Source organism: Mus caroli, chromosome 14, assembly GCF_900094665.2.
Source record: "Mus caroli chromosome 14, CAROLI_EIJ_v1.1, whole genome shotgun sequence".
Lineage (NCBI taxonomy): Eukaryota > Metazoa > Chordata > Mammalia > Rodentia > Muridae > Mus > Mus caroli.
The window spans coordinates 5,241,359-5,262,838 of NC_034583.1; the positions used below are offsets into that span (position 1 = coordinate 5,241,359).

General features: G+C 42.3%; 1 protein-coding gene across 7 annotated transcripts in view; it reads left to right on the top strand.

Annotated features, from left to right (window-relative positions):
• The window catches only part of Ptprg (protein tyrosine phosphatase receptor type G), a 681,254-nt gene that overhangs the window by 629,204 nt on the left and 30,570 nt on the right, over positions 1 to 21,480 (top strand). For all 7 annotated transcript variants that reach the window (XM_021181278.2, XM_021181279.2, XM_029468960.1 and 4 more), the window contains 6 exons: positions 476 to 567; positions 9,472 to 9,563; positions 16,925 to 17,021; positions 19,834 to 19,916; positions 20,106 to 20,240; positions 21,143 to 21,277. In XM_021181278.2, the coding sequence (XP_021036937.1) occupies positions 476 to 567; positions 9,472 to 9,563; positions 16,925 to 17,021; positions 19,834 to 19,916; positions 20,106 to 20,240; positions 21,143 to 21,277 (634 nt within the window). The remainder of the gene's footprint in view (positions 1 to 475; positions 568 to 9,471; positions 9,564 to 16,924; positions 17,022 to 19,833; positions 19,917 to 20,105; positions 20,241 to 21,142; positions 21,278 to 21,480) is intronic.

A 21,480-nucleotide genomic window follows, 5' to 3' on the forward strand; every position in this document is an offset into this window, starting at 1 on the left:
CTGTCTGAGGATTTGGGGCCTTAGCTAAGCACAGACAATGTGGTGCTATTGTAGAGCTGGGCTGTTTGATGACTGTATTGGATTCAAGGTGTGGTTTTGAACTTGGTACTTGGGGGCTGTTAGTCAGAAGCTCACACAGTTCCTCTGTCATGATCCAGCTGTAGAGATAGTGGGTAGAATCCTCATGTCTCGTGCAGGAGTTTACTCTGTGCCAAATTCTCACTTATTTGAGTAGTTTGGAGCTCTGGGGTTGGAGTTGGCTGTAATAAGAGATGGCTATTCAGACATTTGGGGTTGCTCCAGTGTGCTAAACGCTGTGCTTGCATTTGTTCTATTTTTCCTTGGGTTTGCCATCAGTGCTGTGTGATGTTTCAAGCTGGGAAAAACTGTTAAAGAAGGATCTTGAAATGATAAACTTAGACAAAGTGTATTTCTTTCTGTGCTCACTGTTGGCGTCTTTTTCTTTTCCACACAGAAAATGTTTTCAGACTGCTCATTTCTATGTGGAAGACAGCAGTTCACCTCGGGTGGTCCCCAACGAAAGTGTTCCTATTATTCCCATCCCCGGTAAGTGAGGCACCACGGGACCCCCACGGTTGCTTTCTCTTTTGTTCTCTGTTTTATGTGATGCCTGTGACAAAATATTACTGTCATGGCTGTGTGACGCTCTCCTGGTCTATACCAAGATATTCAGTCTAAGACTAAGGTAATAAAAATGTTCGTCCCTTTGCCCATCTACAAAGTAAAATCCTTGTTGAAGAAGCAAATACCTCAGGGTTAGAGTAGGGCAGCATCACCATTAGGAGAGAGAGCCACAGCAGTGGAGTAGAGAATTCTAACAATTTTAAATCACAATTTGTGAACATATTTTCAAAGGTGACTTTTCCTGCAAGAGTCTGTACTCAGTTCTTTTGGAGTAGTGGACACTCTGGTGATGATATTTGTGCGAGAGTCCAGGGGTGGTTACCATACTGCTCTGCTGCAGCACAAGCCTAGAAGAGTTACAGTGTGTGTGTGAGGATTGGTAGGACAGACTGGCCTTAGTGCAAGCAAATGCTGCAGACACTTGGCAGCTCGGAAGGGGACTGGCGGTCATAAGTAGGATGTGCGACTTCAAGATCTTAAACACCCACCATTTGTCTATTTGTGTTAGCATCCTTTTCCTGTTGTCAGATATGAACCTTGTTCTGCTGAATTTTGTCGTGTGTGTGTGTGTGTGTGTGTGTGTGTGTGTGTGTGTAAATACAGATTCTGATGTCTTATGCAGAGACTACTTTTAATAGTGTATCCCTCTGTGCCTGCAGCTCTAATAATCTTATGGAGTGCTTACCAGCTAACCTATGTTACTTTTCTGAGATCATTTTACCTTGAATGGGAACTGTATAAGGGCAAATGGACAGATTCTCAGGGATACAACACTAGCTACCACACAGTAGGCAACTTTAAACTATTAGGTGGATACCTGGATGTCAGAAAAACATTTAAAAATTTATAAAAGCCATTGTATGCAACTCAAGGTTACAATCATTTTCTGGCTATCAAAAAGCAAATTTGTTTGCAGTGTTATCGCTAGGTGTGGTTATGGTTGGGGACTTAATTGTCGCTTTATGTGTCAATAAAAGTTGTCATTAAATATTGCTGGAATTGGCTATATTCTAGGTAGCCTTTTCTCACTAAAAGTTGTGAAAGAAACAGGAAGGGTAACAGAATGGCCTTGCTGGTTCCTGCTAGATAGGCAGCTGAAGAGTTTAATGCAGGTGGGGACAGGTTCTGTGACAGCCTAGGAACTTTTATCCTTGGTGAAGGAGCTGCGCCCTAGTGAAGTAGTAGCAGAAAGGACTGAACAGGCTTCTCACTATGGATGCTCCATCTCCTGGCCTCAAAGGAGCATTGTGTACACCCGCTTCCCCCCTGCATTGCCTAGGGTATGTCTTTACTGCATCAGTAAAGCCAGCTTTCACGAAGAGCCATCGTTGTCTGGGTTCTCTGTTCAAATTCTCTCTGGTGTGACCCATATCCACAGTGTGAACTGTGTCCACACACTGCTGTGAGTGTTAGGACTTCCATTCAGTAGAATCCTTTCAAGATTCCACCATAGTGCTGCCTCGGTTTACCTTTCAGTAGGTCTCTTAGACCAGAAGTTGGTTCTGAATGTTTTCTGCCTTGTGGGTGACCTTTTAAATCACTGCATTGCACACTCAGCCCAAAAGCAACTCTTTGAATACATGTTTTCCTTTTTGTTGGGATGGGGCTTTCTTGTTCTGTATCCCAGGCTGGACCTGCATTAAAAAGCCTCCTGGTTTAGTCACTTGGGTGTGGTGGCTCTAAGTCTGTATCATCCATCATACATGGCTACTGTGCTGATTTTTGTTAAACCCTAAAGCATTAATAGAATCAGTAAGATGTGCCAACTTTCAGAGAAAATTATTTTTTAACCTTTTTACTGCATCCTTTGAGTATAGGAATTTATACAAAGTTTTAAATTTCTATTTATCAGTTTTACTAGTTTTGACTGGAATGCAGGAATTTGAGCTCCCCGGTGTGTTCTGATGTGATACAGGAGAGGCAGTCTTTTATAAGGTCTCTAACGAGTCAAGACACTCTGGCAGCCCCATCGTCACCCATCCCACCTGATGTGCTGACGTGTAAATTGAAGATGGATGATGTCGGCATGCGAGGACTCCAGCTACAAGAGCATTTTCCACATTACTAAAGCAAATGCTGTGTGTGTGTGTGTGTGTGTGTGTGTGTGTGTGTGTGTGTGTGGTGTATGGGCCCAGTGGTGGGGGCCTAGTTAAAGTGTGAAAGCCTCAGCAGTATGGAACGGAGTTGACTCCAATTTTTCACTGTTGAGTTTTCAAAATCAAATGTTCCATGGTTTCTAGTTTCTTGTTCTGATGGGAGTAGAAAGCCTGGCAGAATGTGGCAATCCAGCAGTCAGTCACTGTGTAGACTTTGTATCTTCTAAGATATTAATGTAGAGACAGGGTTCTGCCTTTCAGATATATTACGTTTTTGAAGCAAGCCTGCTAGAACCATGTTATTATTAACAACAATACATATTGCACTTTTAAAAGTCCCAGCTACTAGATATGCTAGAATATTCGTGGAAGCTCACCAGTAAAGATCCAGAGGAAGAGGCTCATGAGTTTAAGGCTAGCCCATACTATGCAGCAAGCCATGCCTTCCCAAAGCCCCACAGCAAGACTAATTGGGGACATACTACTTGGTAACAAGAATACTTGGGTAGAATGCTTACCCACATTCCTGAAACCTGTGGTTCAGTCTCAGCACCACACAATGCTGATGATTAGGTCTCTTTGTTTATGTGTGTGTGTGTGTGTGTGTGTGTGTGTGTGTGTGTGCACGTGCGCATATGTGTGAATGTTTGTATGAATGTGTGTGTATATATGTATGTACACATGTATGTACATATGTATATATGTATGCATGTATGTATGCATATGTATGTATCTAAGATGCCAGGCATCTCTTAGGCAAACATTCTGCCCTTGAACTGTACTTCTTGCCAGATGCTATTCTTCTGAAACAACAAATGTGAATAAAATTTTCATTAGTTATTAATGAAGCATTAGCAATGTATATTATATCAAGAGTGTATTTACTATAGTTTATCATTGTTTTAGATTTCTTTTGTAGATACACTTTTTAAAATTAGAAGTTAGTTCTTAAAACCTGCTAAAAGAAAACACTAGAAGATAGATAGCACTGTGTAACATGTCAAAACCAAACGTCCTTAAAAATACTTTTTCCAGATATTAGAAAACCTAAGGAAATGTGGGGGCTGTCCATAGCCTAGGAATCCAGCAATGATTCACACCTTCCCAGAAGTTAAAATACAGTCTAATAATTTGAAGGTCACCAGTTTCAGCTGGGTGCCAGCTTATAAAAGGATTTATACATGGTGTTTAAAACCTTGGAATTAAATCAACCTTGTTGGCATATTTTATTTATGCAAAGATTATCTCCAAAGGAGATTCATTGGCCTTTTGACTATAAAGAACCCCTTTCTCCATTGACTTCATTGTGTCAAAAGATTTCTTTTATGTCAGGAAATAAAATGCTCTCATCTCCAAACACTCCCTATATCCCAAGTTTGATTGAGACAAAACTCTATTGTGCTCTAACTTGAGAACTACAATCTTGATAGCATTCTTTTCTTTTGTGTTTATTTTATCTTCCTATGTTGACATGGACTAAACCTGGAGGCCTGAAATTGGTCTCTGGGAGCTAGACAGGCAGTCAGAAGGGAACTAGACTCTTGGGATTGAGATTTGTCCACTAGCGATGTGCTTATCAGGACCAGGTCCTGTCTCAGGGGGATACTGGGGAAGCATTTGAGCGGCAGCAATGTGGAGCCCTGTACTAGAGTTGTGTATGTTCTCACTGCCCATAGGTGGAATCAACTGGAATTTGGGGTAAGGTTTAGAAATTTGCTGAGGGTTAAGTGAACCTTGCACAAGAATTTTTTTTTTAAGAGTGGGTGTCCTAAGGACATCAGAAAAAATTTTTTTTTCAAGACAGGGTTTCTCTGTGTTGCCCTGGTTGTCCTGGAACTCATTCTGTAGACAAGGCTGGCCTCAAACTCAGAAATCTGCCTGCCTCTGCCTCCCAAGTGCTGGGATCAAGGGTGTGCTCCACCCCTGCCCAGCGATGTCTGAAATCTTAATGCTATTTATTTACATACATGCCCGACCACTTCCCAAGTCAGCAAGGGGGATATTTTTTTGAATAGATCTTTATTCAGTGAGATCAGCAGCTAGTACCTTGGCATCAGCAATGTAAGCTTTTCAGGCAGTGAAGCAGGCATATCATTTTGATTCTTTTGTTGTGAGAAAAATCTGTTCAAATGTCAGGTCTGTACTAAGAAGGAACTTGGCTCTGGAAACAGCCTGGTCACAGCAGAGGGCTGATGGACACTGGGCAAGTACCTTCATTTCTCTAGAGCATGTGTTTTCTCCCCTGGGTTATATGGTCCAGAGAGAGCAAGTAGTACCGAATGACAACTCACAGTTATTCAAATACCTCACTTGGTATTTCTGCTAGCACTCAGTGAACTAGGCATTGTCATTGCTGCCACTTCCCCCAGATAGTAGAAGGGAAATCCCAGGGAGGCAGCCACAGCCAAGGCAACATGGCTCTGGCTTTTCTGCTCATGCTATTGAGCATACATGCCTGATAGATAGAAGCTGTTGATTCAGCAGGGCTGATGAAAAGAACAGGATTCTCCTGATGGCTGGGTTAAGTGCTGCAGTTAGGACTATCCTTTGCTATTGACTTTTTTTCTTCTTTGGTGTCAAACCATAGACGATAGCAAGAAAGTTAACTCTTTTTATCAGTTTTCCTTTTAAGAGAGACATTAAATTTAGCATGGGTAGAGTAGGTTGGAGAAGCCTAAGGTATTGGTGACTTACTGCTTATCATTCTAAAGATGCCAGGACTTACTGTGCATCTGTGAAGGGGATTTTCTTTATGACCAGATGCACTGGCCCTTACTCCTAGCAATGGCCTGTGATGAGCTCCCCATCATCTAAGCTTTGATGCCTTCTTCTGGGCAAAAGTTGCTTTATTCCCTTCATCCTCTACTGCCCCGCTGTTGGCACTTACAAGGAGGTTTTCTTGTGGATTAGTCCACATGAAAGGACTGCCATTTTCATGGTGTAATTTCATGGTGTATATATGCATATAAACCTTTGGAGCTAAGAATGAACCATCATATTTGATAACAGAAGTTCACACTTCATAATCTGATTCTCAGCTGATTACATCAAACTTTTTTTTTATAATCAATGGCTTTAGTGATAACACGAGGTGGCCTCCTTTTTACCTAACAGATATTCTATCGTAGAAAATTCTGCAAATGAGAATCCTGGCACAGAGTGACCGTTATTTATCAGTGTAACCGAGGTATTCTACTCAATGCCATGTTCTTCCTTTCACCTCTTCTAACTTTAAGAATGAAGACACTACATCGCAACCCGGGCTCTGACTTGGCCAAAGCTCAGCTCAGCCATTCACTTTAGATAAGTGGCCTCAAGTGTCCTTATGTGTATCACAAAGATACTTTGTTTCCCTACTCCTGGATCCTGTAGAGCAGACTGCATTCAAAGTGTTGTCCTAGGCTTTGGCAACCGGGACATGTTTAATGATGTCTCTCTCCAAATTATACCAACTCCATCTTTATATTGTTTCCCTGTCTATCCCAGTAATTGACTTTTAAGTCTGGAGTTTCCACAGAATATACCTTCAGTTCTAGCCTACCCCTTTTCTTCATGCTTCTGCAACTATTACATCCATCAGTGGCTTCCTAATCACATCTAACATGTTCATGGCAACAGCTGTGTTCAATATGCAGATTACATCCTGGTTTTTCCCCTCACTTTCTTATGTGGATTTGAGTTCTGGCACAAATGTTGCCCATGAACAGGGACCATCTTCACAATATCTGGCTGATGCCAGGTGCCTAGTCAGTGATTTATATAGCTGTTACCCACTGCGGGCTTTCCCTGAGTTGGAACACACTCTGATGGATCAACACCCAACGTTCTGTGCCATACCCAACTGTGATGGCTAATCTTGGTTGTCAACTTGACACACTCTGAAAAGAGAATTGCCTTCACTTGATTAGCCTATGGGCACGGCTGTGAAGCATTTTCTTGATTGCCAATTGATGTAAGAGGCCTCAGCCATTGTAGAGGACACCATCCACTAGGCACATGGGCCTGGGCAGTATAAGAAAACCTGGAGCAACCAGCAAGCAATGCTTCTTTCTGCTTCTGCTCTGGGTTCCCTCTTGAGCTCCTGCCTTGGCTTCCTACCTTTCCTATCCAAGATGTCTTTAGCCAGAGTGTTTCATCACAGCAATGGGAAACCAAACCAGAACACCATCCATCCTTCAGTTCATCTTCAGGAAATTGTTTTCTTGTAAGAGGAGGAGGCATGTATTACCTATACCAGGGCACATTTTGATACAGAGTGGGTGCATGCAAAGCAATGGTCATTAATTAGTTCTTCTATGATCTGTAATCGAACTTGTTTAGGAAGAAATAACATCTTGTAGATGGACATTTTCCTACACCAAGAGGGATCTTTCCAGGTCAAAACTGAGCAGACCAGGCTTGTAGTACTGTTCAAAATCGTTGAGAAAACTTACTAGAAAAATTATCCAAGAAATAGTTGACCAGAGCTTCTCGTTAATTTCTGTGTTATATTTATCTTATGACAGAAAAGATATATGACCCCTGTACTGTTTCTCTTGAGTGAAGCACAAGTGATGTGTTATCTGAGCAGTTGGCAGTCGTCTATATAGCATGCCTCTGTGTGCACATCTGCCCATGTAGTGCTCGAATGATGGTTTTGATGGTACCCAGGATTCCAGAGTGTATGGATTGGGTATGGCTTAGTTTCCTTGGATAAAAATGCAAATGAAAGATATAGTGCATCATGTGTTTCCATGGTGACCATACTGAGTGCTACTTAGGTTAACTGCATATCATCATGGGCTAACAAGCAGTTTGATCTTTGCAGTTGCTCACAGTCTAGAAGAAAAGGAGTTTACTTTGAACTTGAAAGCATTTCTTTTCAGGACTTGCTATGGGCTGTGTCCTTCAAATGCTATGGTTTTTTACCTTCGCATTTTGATGTCTTGAAAACCTTTTATGTTACCCATAAAATATCTGAATGTAACAAACAGGTTCCCCCCCCCCCATTTTGAACCAAGCTCCATGTCCTTCATCCCAGTGCCATAAATTTCTGGGACTTAGAAATTTCAAACAGTGACCATAGAATAAAATATTGGTGTCACCCAATAATTAACTGTGCTACTCTGCCCTTGCGAACTGTTAAAAAGTCCAAAGATGTGTTTATCCTTGGACACTTAGGTTTTTGAGATTTCCCCAACTATGTGCATATTAATCCTTTTATTCAGTCAGCCTGAGGACCTTTCATTGCCATATGACTCTAGTTATAAAATTCACTTACTTCTAAACATCTTAAGTGATCAGATAATTTTGGAAACTTTTCTTGAATAGCATTCTGCTAAATATTCTGGGCAAACATTTTGGCTCTTCATAGTTTGCTAATGCTGGTTAGATCGTGGAAGCTATAGATGTCTTGGGCGTACAGAGTGATTGCATATTCATGAACATATTCAATCCTGAAATATTTGTAAATAACTTGGCAATTTTTTCATAAAGTTTACTATTAAAGCAATTAGGGCTTTAATTGTTCACACGGAGAGAGACTCCGTGTTTGCCGAGTACCAGCAATTCTGTTTAAATAATGTTTCAAGGCTGAATGATTGAGATTATGGACATATAAATCACCTTTCTTAAACAAAGTATAAGAGTTGCTGTTTTCCACTGAAGAATGATTCAAGTTTGAAAATGTCAATAGATGCAAAAAGCCACCCTAGAGCATTGCTCTCTCAAAAGGAAGTGGAGAAAGAATGACAGAGTCAATGTTAACTGTCACCAGATGAAGAGAAATCAGATTGTCAGGCCTGCATCTATAAAATTCTTGCCAAAGTAGGACCTCGTTTACACATACAGATCTTCATACCCTTCGCTAAGAAAAGCATCTGCGGCAGTTTAGATGTTTGTGCGTTTGCCAAAGATCTTTCACTCTGAATAAAGTAAATGTCATGTCTGTTGTTTATCTCAAATTCAGCCGAGTATTTTTTAAAGGAAATATTTGTGGGGGAGGGCTGAGGAAGGAGGAGTTCCGAGTGGCAGTGAGGGGGTGGGTGTGGCCATTTAGCAGAAACAGTCAGGGATCCGACTGGCTTTCTGTAAATAAACCTAAAACATGTATTAGGTTCCTTTCAAAGTTACGAAATAAACTGGGGTGTGTGGAGTATTCTAGTATCTACATCTAGGCTGTCATTACCTCCCCCCAAATCCAGTTAATTCTATCAAATTGATTATTTGGCACCATATAGACACAGCTGCCTTGAACTAAAATTCCGAACACTTAAAGATATAGATGGTTTTGTACAGCTGTTACAAGGACATTTATCCGAGTGAAAAAGATTATGTAGATTTCAGAGACTGAGTAAACTTGGGTGCTGTGTGTTCAAGCCCCAGCCACTGAGTAATAATTGAAAAATTTAAAGCACATGAATTAGCAAAGCTTCCTGACAAATGAGTACCCTTGGTAAGACAAGAATTTTAGCTAGAGTATGATGTATTCCCTTAACTATATACATTGTCTTCAAAATAAGAGGTATGTGTATGGTTTTTGAAACGCCTTATTTAGCCTGCTGGTAAGCAATTCGGCATCCTAACTACACCTCAGTGTAAAATGAAGTGTAAGGCCTTTCCTCAGAAACTTACTTCACTTGATACAGTTTTATCATTTTTCAGCAGATATTTAAGTCACATTTGCTTTCTAAATGCCATTTGTTTTATGAGTGTATTCTGTGTGACCCTGGGTATCATTTCATTTCTCCAGATGACATGGAAGCCATTCCTGTCAAACAGTTTGGTAAACACATCGGTGAGCTCTATTCCAATAGCCAGCATGGCTTCTCGGAAGATTTTGAGGTATGTCTCAAACTGAAAAATAATTTCTAGAAAGTTTATTTTTATCTCATAAGAATTTCTGAAAGTGTGAACTGCATGTATTCTAAGCCTCTCAGGACAATAACTCTGCCAACTGGAGATGTCTTTCTCTTCTTACTGATGTTCTTGTAAACATTTCCCCAAGAAGATGCAGAGAGAGGGAGTTGGCTTCAAGTGCTCTGCATGTGCACGTCTGTGGAGGATGGTCAGTGAGGATGGGTCCTCTGCTTCTTAACTCTAAGGAAGAGCACAGCCACACTGCCAGCTCCCTGATTCCATGTCATTTCTGGGATGTACATGGTATCGTAGAGACAGGAGGTTTGGCATCAGAGAAAGTGGCGGCTCTGCCAGAAGTGAGCTTCCTAAGTTCTTGGGCCAATTACTTCATCTCTGATCTCCAGTTTCCTCATCCTAAAAAAATGGTGCTAACGTCACCCACATTATAAAGTTGTTAGGTTAAAAAATAAACATCTAGAAAGTGCTGGATTAATTATTAATTGACTGTTGTTGTTTTTGTGAGTATTAATCCTTGGAGAGGCGATGTGGGTTAACACAGCCTTCTGATTTTAAGAGCTGGTGTGTAGGAAACAAGGTAGAGAGATGGCAGGTCCCTCGCTGCCAGCTCTGGGTCCCGTGCCAGTTCAGCAGTGACAGGGTGTCAATGAGGAGCTATTAAACAGACTGCCCTTTTCGTCACTGAAGCGCATCCCTGGCAGCAGGGCCCGTGTGGAGCAGGGCAGGCTTTTATGGCAGCTCAGCTGTCTTCTAGCTGTAGGGGTGAGTGGGTTTCTCTTTCCATTTCTACAGTGTAATGGAAATGATGGTAAAGATCCTTTCTCACCCCACCTCTTCTCCCACAATTGGATATGGGGCTCAAATAAAGGAATGGGAAGTCATCACGTGGGGACCATGAAGGATACATACAGCTCTGAGGTGCAATTATCTTGCATGAACAATGAAAAAAATGGGACCAGAGCCCCTGTCTCTATGCAAATTTGGGATCTCCATGGGCCATCAGAAAGGCAATTATATTGACATCCCAGGTTAAATTAAGTTTTTCTCTGAGGTTCTTTGTTATTAGTTTTGTGCTGTTTTGGTTTTGTTTTGTTGGTTGTTTTGGCTTGGCTTTAGGTTTTTATTGGGAACAGTGATAGCAACGGTGGTAGAGAGAAAGAACTTGGCTTTTGTGGAATGAACGGATGCTTGTCAAGTATCTAACGCTGCTATTGGATGCTGACCTCAAAAGGTGCCTGTTCTATGACAAAGAACATGGCTTAAGTCAAACATTTTGTATTCATGAGGACAGCAAATGTGTGCGCTGTTAAAGTGATTTAGTTCAATTGGCTGTTGGCTGGATGGCTGAGCAACAATATTGAGGCATTTAACAATGTTGATGGTATTCAGGACAAACATTTATCCTCTAGAGAACAGAATTTGATCAGGATGATCAAATGCAACTCCGCTTTCTCAATTATTTATGATTTGAGACCCCAGTGCTATTCATCACAGCTGGTTTTGACACCATTTAATTATTCAAAATAATCAGCTACACCTCTGTATACTTGATCTGACTTAAAGATGGGCTTTGCTGTATCAAAATCATGCCTGGGAACAAATCCTGGGCATTTATTTGTGCCCTATTTCTATCCTAGAAACACTAATATGCTGGGTTAAGGGTTTAATCACCTAGCATCAGTACTGTGAGCTGGGGAAGCTAAGCAGACACAGCCATGATACTTCCATTAGCACCTCCTGACCCCACCTGGGGAAACTGAACGCTGAGTTCCTTCAATCAGAAGACTTCTAGAAAAACTAGTAAGGCAGTGACAGAGAGTGGAGAATCATAGGGCCGATATACTGTGACCTTTTAAATTTACCAAAGCTTTGAAGGATTTGTAAATAAAAGCAATTTCTATTTTAGTAACCTTGCTAAAAGGGAAATGCAGTAACAAGCCATGTGAGAGAATAAGGCTATTTTATAAACAGAGGTAGTAACTGACGGTGTAAGGGCCAAAAAGGAAGTTTTGTGTAATAGGAAGAATAAATAAGTAATTAAAATGAACCCATTATTATGGTCAGGGAGTATAAGCTCATCACAGATTTCCACCCGCTGTGAAGACATCCACAGCCACTGCTTGCTTAGCACAGTGGATTATGTTGTTCATTTCTTAGATCTCATTTCTCAATGACCTCACTATAAAGTTGAAAAACTTTATCCATACAAAAAGCAAGATATTAGGTGGCCAGGTTTTGAAATGGCAGCAGCAGGGGGTTGAGACCATTGCTGTCAAACTCCATTTGGTGAACCCCAGTAGCTTCCAGACTCATGAAAGTAGTGTCCTGTAATGAGCTGGAGGCAAGAAAGAGAAACAAGGGTGTCCTTGACTGCCGTGTATCTGTGCCTTGGAAAAAAATAAAATAAGACACGTGTTTGGGGGCCTCTCCTGCATGTGTAGGTAAGGAGTACATGATCTTTCCATTACACAACCTTTTTAGCCCCAATTTTGGCTTACAGAAAGCCTACTCAGCATCTAAACAGAAGCCTCCAGGTAGCAAATCACTGATCTTTGTGAGAATACCCCCTCACGCTCAGAGTTAGTGAGGCGAGGTAAAATAAGTGATTATCAACTAGTCCTTGTCTGTGTGCAAGGTTCAGTGATGAATTAGAACAGTTCCATTTGGTGGTGCTGGGAGGAGACCAGGGAAAAATGAAAAGGTCTAAAACCAATCCGCTCTAGCCCTTCTGAGCCTCTCCAGTTACGTCTAGAGAGCCCCTGTGAGCGTTGACTGGCTATTTCAGTGCCAGTTCCCCTTGCCTCTGCTGGATTTTGAATCTTGGGGTTAAAAAAAATGGAGTGAGTAACTGTCATATTTTAAGGATGCAATTGCTAGCGGGGGGCGGTGGTTGGAAACAGTCCACTTGAATAATTTTGAGTCTCTGTCTAGAGGTGAAGCTGCAAACCAGTGTTTCATCTTCTCCAGATAAATTGTGAACAGTCTCCAAAGATGGGGCCATTGCATCTCTAAAAGGTTCTCTAGCCTGTGAAAATCATAGTGTGTCTTGTCCACTGGGCTTCCTGGAGAGTGGCTTTCCCAGAGTGGCTTGATTTTCTTTTTGGCTTTTTTGTTTTGTTTTGTTTTGTTGTTTTTGTTTTGCTTTGTTTTGTTTAATATCAGAAACCTCTTTCCCAGCCCCTACAATCACAAAGCAGAAGGCTTCTTAAAGTACAGTGTTGGCTAATACACGGGGGTTAGAGGGATCAGAAGTTTAAAGGCTGGGCATGGAGATGAGGCCAGAGGACCACGGCCCTTGCCACAATCCTTTGGGGATGGACTCTGCTCCAATTAACTGCTGAGCTAAAAGTGGACCGGTTGTTCATCTTAAATTGCGAACACAAATCTTGGCCACCTGAGCCCATGCGCTGAGGGACTAGTGGCCCCATTGTTTTGTGTCACGAATGGAGACTTCAGTGACTGCTGCTGATGTGGAACAGGGAAGTCCCTGGAAAGATATGTCATGCTGCACAAGGACTGAGGGGTGGCAGCATCTGACCCTGGAGGAGCTGTGTATTCGGTCTTGAATGTTAAAGAAACGTATGTGTGTTTGCTTAGTTTGGTTTGGTTTCTCTCAAGACAGGGTTTTTTGTTTTGTTTTTGTTTTTGTTTTCTGTGTAGCCCTGGCTCTCCTGGAATTCACTGTGCAGACCGAGCTGGCCTCAAACTCAGAGGCCTCCCTACCTCTGCCTCCCTAGTGCTGGGATTAAAGGTATTTGTCACCACCACCTGGCTAAGAAATGTGCTTTCAATCCTTATCAAGAAAAGTTAACTGTTAGCCAAGCGGTGGTGGTGCACGCCTTTAATCCTAGCACTTGGGAGGCAGAAGCAGGCAGATTTCTGAGTTCGAGGCCAGCCTGGTCTACAAAGTGAGTTCCAGGACAGCCAAGGCTACATAGAGAAACCCTGTTTTGAAAAGAAAGAGAGAGAGAGAGAGAGAGAGAGAGAGAGAGAGAGAGAGAGAAGTAACTTTAAGTAAATCCTTTTATAAAAGGGGTTGAACGATTTTTTTAAACTTTATGACCCTGTGCCTGAAAGGAATTTTATTGTACAGGCCAACTGTGGGATGGTAGGAAGGGGCTCTGAGCAAAGGCCATGGGTTTGGATAGTGGGGGAAATGTGTCACCTTTCTGAAGAGCACAGGTTTAAGGCTGAGATGAGAACAGGAGCTGGTAGAAGATAAGAGCATTGAAAGAAAGTCAGCTTTAATGGCCAAAGACAAGATGGTGACGGCACAGCTTGGCAAACCTCTGTTGAGGACCAGCTTTCTGTTGGATTGTAACAGCCCTGGACTAGTCATGACTTAATAATGCATTGCACTGTCTGTAGGTCAGTCCCCTTAACATACCGGGTGCAGAGGATTTTCTTCCGGAGTTCTTTGTTGGGTTATCTGAAGGACATGTAGGTAGTATTTCTTTGGATGGTACCACAGAAAGACAGGCTGGCGGGCCTTCCCATGCCCTCTAGCTGGCCTCTCCCCCAACAACTCCGAGGAGGAGTTTTAGCCCAGTACATCTCCTGAGAACTCTGCCAGTAGCAAATGATAGTATTTTCATGTCTTCTTATTAACTTTAGTTTTAACTTTCAAGCCAACTGTTTTCTCTTGTGCCCCCCCAACCCCTGTGGATGTATATCTGTTAATATTCAGAATATCCACTTTTAGAATTCTAGATTTGTTATATAGACAAAGACAAACAAGCTTAAAATTCTCATCAAAGTGCTAATTAAATAGGTAAATTTCCCATGCACACACCATTGGCCAGGATCACTTTAAAAGGATGGAGCACCTATTAAAATCACACTGACTTTGAAATGCCAGTTCTGGTACAGAGGATATTATCAGCATCTGAAACAGCCAGGACACAGTGCAAGGACTCACAGGTGACATTATTATCCATAAAACAAAATCAGAAGGCCTTAGCCAAACCCACGGGGTCTAGTAAAGCAGACCTAGGATTACTTACGATTCTTTATTTTATGTCATTCACATAATTGGAAACGTGCAGTAGAGACAACTCCTCAGACCAGAGGTTTTAAAAGACAAAAAAGATTTGATTGGCTGCCTCAATTGTGCTTTATAAATGCAGCCCTAGTCAATTGCAGTCTGTTGTAACAGAGGCCCAGCTCTGCCCATGGCTAGGGTAGTCAGAGCCACAGAACAGGGGAGAGAAGAAAAATCAATAGACAGTGAATCTCAAACTAAAGAACTCAAGGCTAAGATCTCAGTATGAAATATCTGACCATCTCAGCTTTAAAGGGTACCTGCCAAAAAGGATGGCTTTTGCCCAGCAGCAACAGGGTGTTGACTTGTCTCTGAGGTTTGTGTACAGGGTATATTGATGCTATTCAGGATGCAAACCCATTTGTGAAATGGTTTGCCTTAAACTGCCCTCAAGCTTTTAAAGCAATTCCAAAAAGCAAGTCCCAGTATTCCCAAGTATAATTAGCATTGCTGGGTTTTGGCCAGTGTTGAGATAGTAGACTCGTGATCTTGGACGCATACTTTTTTTCATTTTAGAGAAAAGAGCCAAAGGCAGCCCTGTGGCCCTTTAAACCACTGTTTATAAAACTGAGTCCTAAACTAGAATAGAATAGAAGCTAGCAGAATTTATCCCACTTAGTAGTGGTAGGAAACAGGTGAGAAGCAGTAAACACTTACTCCTGAAGAGATGGATCATGCTGATGCCTATGGAGTCTTTTCTTCAGGGACAGCTGGGAAGATGTACAGTTATGAAAAACTGAATATAGGCTCCCCAGTATAATATGGCTCCCTTGAAAAGATCACAACCCTTTATACCTTGTTACTTTAGCTCAGAGATGCTCTTCGTGGACAAGGGGCTCCTCCCTAGGAAGTATGTTGTGGTTCTCTAAGATGTTAGCTGCATATGCTGTTAGCTGCATAGATGCTATATGGAGCTGCTTTGTGGAACTAAATCGTCTGCCATGTATAAACCATTCTCCTGGTGAGCTTGTGACGTTGTTCCTGGTCTTAGCAGCAGCTACGCACTGCTAATGACTTCCTGATTGGTTAGCTCTGTATCTCTTTGTGTTGGACACATTCAGGGCACAAGAGTTTAGCTTTTCAGCCACTTCATATTGGGCCAATGGATGTTTATATCTGGAACTAAGGTAGTGGAGCAGTCTTGCTCCTGACACCACTGTTTCTAATGAAAGTTCAGTTGACTAAAACTAGAGTTCACAGTTAATCAAGGCAAACTGTAACTGAGCCAGTCAAGAGAATTAGTTGGGCTAAACATGACTGTTATTTCAAACAGACTTTTTAGCTTGTGGAGTTCTGTCTGTGAAATGAGGCCAGGCAGCCTGCAAGCACGTTGCAAATCCTGCTGTATTGTCCTTCTTGGAAGTTCCCGTGCATCCTGTAAGACTCCAGTGAATTGCCACATCCTATTTTAAGCCTCCCTTGGTTCCTCTATTTTTATTCCCATATTTTTTCCTCAGGCCTCTTCTCTGTTGATCACATTTGGCTAACAGTTTTTTTTTTTTGTTATAGACTATGATTTATTTAAAAAGAGATTCTTTTGTATCTCAGACTCTAAAGGAGATATTGTCTTGTACCACTCAAATACCAGGTCAAAAGTGGATGAATGATAAAATAATAGGGAACGAAGCCAAATTCACATTATCCCCATACCTGCTATGGTTATAGCAATGCTCAGATCTGATTGAATTGGAGGAAACAATGGCCCTGTAGGGGCTGAGTAGACCCTGATGCTATATAGCTTTATCTCTACGTATAGGTGTGTGCACAGCGGAGGGGGGAGTCATACCACGTAAGATGACGCCAGATAATGAGAGCTGCTACATTAGGTGGTTTCACCATAATACCAGTGCCATAAAATGTGCTTAGACAAACCTAGACAGACTAGGCCAGTCACTCCACATGACCTTATGATGCAGTCAAGACACATGGAAGGCATGCATATATAAAGTTGTTTCCAGTATAAAGGACATTCTGTTTTACAGGATTGTGTAATGAATCTCTGGGTCACTGTAAAATGACAATGTTAAATATTGTCCTCTGTGTAATGTGCTGTACCTTATTTGATTGGCAGTACTCTAGGGCCATTCATTTCAACATACCGATTAATGTGTGCATTAAGATACACTCTAGGTTCCCTGCCAGTCGTCGCTGAGCATGCTTCAGCCACAGTGTGGTCTTAGAGAACTACTATCATGTATGTAGCCTATGCTGATGGCATGTTGCAGGATGCACGGTGGCAGTGCCTCTAGATTTCTAGTGTGTCTAAAACCTTGTTTTTCTTCATCAGGAGGTCCAGCGCTGTACAGCTGATATGAACATCACTGCAGAGCATTCCAATCATCCGGATAACAAGCACAAAAACAGATACATCAACATTTTAGCATGTGAGTAATAACCTTTAGATTATCTTCTACTGTCTTCACCCTGTATCAAAAGCCACATAGAACCAGAGTGCTGAGAAAGGCTGACAACTGGAAGTTAATTTATCAGGAGGAGTATGCACTGTGGGGTCATTTCCTGCCCCTGTGATGGGATGAAGTGAGAGCCAGAGGATGTGTGTCCCTAGCGACTGCCTGGATGGCCAGGAGAGTGCGATAGGTTTCTACGTGCTCACTGACCATCTGTACATCTTCTTGGGAAAAATTCTGTTCTCATCTTTTACTCTTCCACATTTTCTTAGCTGAATTTTATCTCTTTACCATTGAACTTTATATATGGCGGGGTTCCCCACGTTCTGCTCATTCTTTGCCATTTCTTTTTTGTTTTGGTTTTGGTTTTGGTTTTTCGAGACAGGGTTTCTCTGTATAGCCCTGGCTGTCCTGGAACTCACTTTGTAGACCAGGCTAGCCTCGAACTCAGAAATCTGCCTGCCTCTGCCTCCCAAGTGCTGCGATTAAAGGCGTGCATCATCACTGCCCGGCTCTTTGCCATTTCTTAATGGTGCCCTCTAAAACAACTTCAAAAGTCTGTCAGCATCCATCCTCACCTGTTTTTTATTGTTGGTGCTGTTTTTAAGATCACACCTTAGAAAGGAAGACCATACCAAGTTTACTTTTGTGCTTTGCTCTTTAGAGTTTTGTGGGTTTAGCATTCTTGTTTGGGTCTTTGATCCATTTGGATTAATTTTTTTATGTGTTCTGTATCAACTTACTATGGCTTAAGATGTAAAGAATTCTCCTCCACTGAGCTGGATTGGCACTGTTGTTGACAGTCATCTTACTGTAAGGTCATAAGTTCCTCCTGTTCCTGGACTCTGGGTTTTCCGATGTCTGTGTGGGTTCTCTTGCCAGCACCACACTGCTATAATCATTGGCAGCTTTGTGGCAGAGGTTGAAATTGGAAACTGAGATTCTCCTGTTCACACTGTTTTATCCCTTTGCATTTCCATATGAACTTTAGCACCAGCTAGACTCTTACTACATAATACTGAGCTAGGGTTCTGACAAGGATTGTACTAATGCAGAATTAACCCAGAACCACTGCATTTTAACGCTGTCTTTGGGCTATAAAGGTGAATGTCTTTTTACTTAGGTCTTGTTTCTTTCAACTGAGGGTTAACTTGCACTGCCTAAGCTTTTGCTTCCTTTGGGAAAAATATTCCTGTTTGTTTGTTTTCTGAGATTTATTTATGAGCATGGGCATTTTGCCTGCATGGATGTCTGTGTACCATGTACTGCAGTGCCCATAGAGACCACAAGAGGGCATGAGATCCTTTTGGAACTGAAGTCACAGACAGGTGTGACCTGCCTTGTGGGTACTTGGAATGGAACCCCAGTCCTCTGCAAGAGCAGGAGGTGCTCTGGGCCATCTCTCACTTCACTCTCTCGGATTCTTGTTGCAAAGGAAAATGTTCAGTGTAAAGAAGTACAGATGATTTTTATATGTTGATTTAGTTCATACAGGTCTATCAGACCCATTCATTCTAAAATATAATTCTTATGAACTCCTTTGAGCTTCTGCATATTGGATCATACTGTGTATGAATAGAGATCGTTATATTTTCCTGATTTCTAAAAGAACATCGAGTTGTTTTTGAGTAAGGACTATTGGTTTCGTTTATACGAGTGGGTAAAGAGGAGGTGAGAAGGTGTAAGAAAAGTCGTTTCTTTCCCTTCTAGGCTTTGGGTGGATGAGAGTGACCAGTATTTGTTGGCTGACTCAAACAGGGTTCATCATCCTTTGACTGTGAGCCTTTGTCCATAGACTCCTTCTTACCATGAGTCCAGCAAGGGCACACGGACATCATTCTTCCCGCACAGCAACCAGAAAGTACATGCAAAGACAGGGCAAAAAAGAAATCAATGCATCATTTGTATAATTCATACAGGGATCGTGTCGTTCATTGAGACAGAGCCCCTCAGTGTAATCCTGTCCAGCTTAGAACTTGCCCTATTGCCTAGGCTGGTTTTGAATTCACAAAGATCTGCCTGTTTCTGCCCTCAGTGAGTTCTGGGATTAAATGTGGCACCATCATACCCAGCTGGAAGTATGACCGTCATCTCTGCTTCACAGGTTCAGAGAGTTGGGTTCTTGTAGCCACTCCTATTCTGTGCATAGTCTGTCACCGTCATCTCTCCCTTGGGTCATGACTTTATATAGCAAAGGACACCAAAGCAGTGCCACATAAACCGCTGCAATCAGATCCTGGATGTGCCAGAATCATGATATAGGCAAAGCTCGGGTTCCTTCCAAGCCTTTGGTTCTGGAAAAGCGGCTGGAATCAGACATGGGCAGCATAGAAATCCACCTTATCAGAAACATTACTTAAACCTTTTTTTCATACAGTATATTTTGATCATATGGTTTCCCTCCCTCAACTTTCCCCAAAATCCTTACCCATCTAACTTTATGCATTCTTATTCATGTTTGTGTTCTTATTCCCCCTCCCCCCATTTATAATACTAGCAGGGAGTGAAGGCCTGTATAATTAAAGGCCTTTGAGTCTGGTTTTAAAATAGAAAATGAAATTTTAGAGGATTGCAGAATTTCTAGCAGTTTTATAAAAACTAGTAAAAGCCACAATTTGTACTCCTTGGGCCCTGTCTGGAGTAGCAGCAGCCATGCAGTGTTGGGATGGCTTTGAAGTTGTCCTTAGTAGCTGCTTGTCTTGGCACCAGCTTGCGCCTTGAGTTAAGGATGCCACCAACTGCTACTGTTTTCAATCACATTTTTGTTTTTGTCTTTTCCTCTCTGTAGATGATCACAGTAGGGTGAAGTTAAGACCTTTACCAGGAAAGGACTCTAAGCACAGCGACTACATTAATGCAAACTATGTCGATGTAAGTCAGAAACATTCTTAAACCTGCTTTGGAAAATGGAGACTGCAGCAGAGGTGGTTGGGTATATTTTAGCAGCACATAGAAAAGTCCCTGAGAATCAAGCCTGTCAAGTGCTGAGTTTACTTGAATTATTAACCCATCTGCTGTGCTAAAACGTTGATCTCACTTTATGCTCTGTCCTCTTTGAAGGGTTACAACAAATCGAAAGCCTACATTGCCACCCAGGGACCTTTGAAGTCCACCTTTGAAGACTTCTGGAGGATGATCTGGGAACAAAATACGGGAATCATCATCATGATCACGAACCTCGTGGAGAAAGGAAGGGTAGGAGCCTCTTGCCTCACTGTCAGCATTTTGTGAATGAATGTGAACTAAGCACCTGCTTAGGGTAGGGAAGGAAGCCGAGCAGGTGTAAGAAACAGATGTGTTCTCTTCAGATGGGTTTGCGTTCTCTGAAGGAGCGGAGGAGTCCTGAGTGCAAATTAAATATGGTGACACAGGCTTGTGTTAGGGCATGCAGTGAGGCAAGTGAATGCTTCCTCTAGTGTGGAGGTTTTTAGAGACTCTCAGACCTGAGGTGAGAAACAGACTCAAAGGAGGAACACAGAAGAATAGGATACAGCCAGCAACAAACGGGGATGCTGGGAAATGTGGTGTCAGGAGGAAACTGAGGGGAAAGCAAGGCGAAACCTCACTGACCATCGTGAAGAATGTAGCAGAAGGAGCTGTATTTTCAACATCTATGAGATCCCTGTTTTGTTGGCAGTGACCTCGGGTATAACATAGAGATTCCCAAGTAGACTTTAGCAAAAACAGCCCAAATAGTACTTAAAACTGTTTTATAACACATTCTGGCCAGATTTAGTATAGGGTTCCTTCTTGGTGGGTGCATATTCTCTCTCTCTCTCTCTCTCTCTCTCTCTCTCTCTCTCTCTCCTTTCTCTCTCCCTCCCTTCCTCTCTCCCTCCCTCCCTCCTTTGCTCCCTTTCTCTCTCTCTCTTTTTCTCTGTCCACTCTGTGTGTGTGTGTGTGTGTGTGTATGTGTATCATAAACATTAGCCCATTTTTCAGGTAATGTTTGCAAACTTATCCCAAATCATGACCTTCTCCAGAGGCCACACAGCCTTTAAGCGCGTCAGCCCATGCACCTCTTTAGGGTTTTTTAAAGATAATGATATCTGTGTCTTGATCCTGCTGTGTGAAAACGCTACCTTTTCCCTCTGCAGAGAAAGTGTGATCAGTATTGGCCAACGGAGAACACTGAGGAGTACGGGAACATCATTGTCACACTGAAGAGCACAAAAGTACATGCCTGCTACACTGTCCGTCGTCTTTCAGTTAGAAACACAAAAGTAAAAAAGGTGTGTGCGTGCTGGGAGAGCCGGGTGTACACTGCACACTGAAGTGTGTGCGCTGGGAGAGCCGGGGTGCATACTGCACACTGAGAGGAGACCCAAGCTTGGAGAGCTGGGTGCATACTGCACACTGAGAGCAGACCCAAGCTTGGAGAGCAGGGTGCATACTGCACACTGAGAGCAGACCCAAGCTTGGAGAGCCGGGTGCA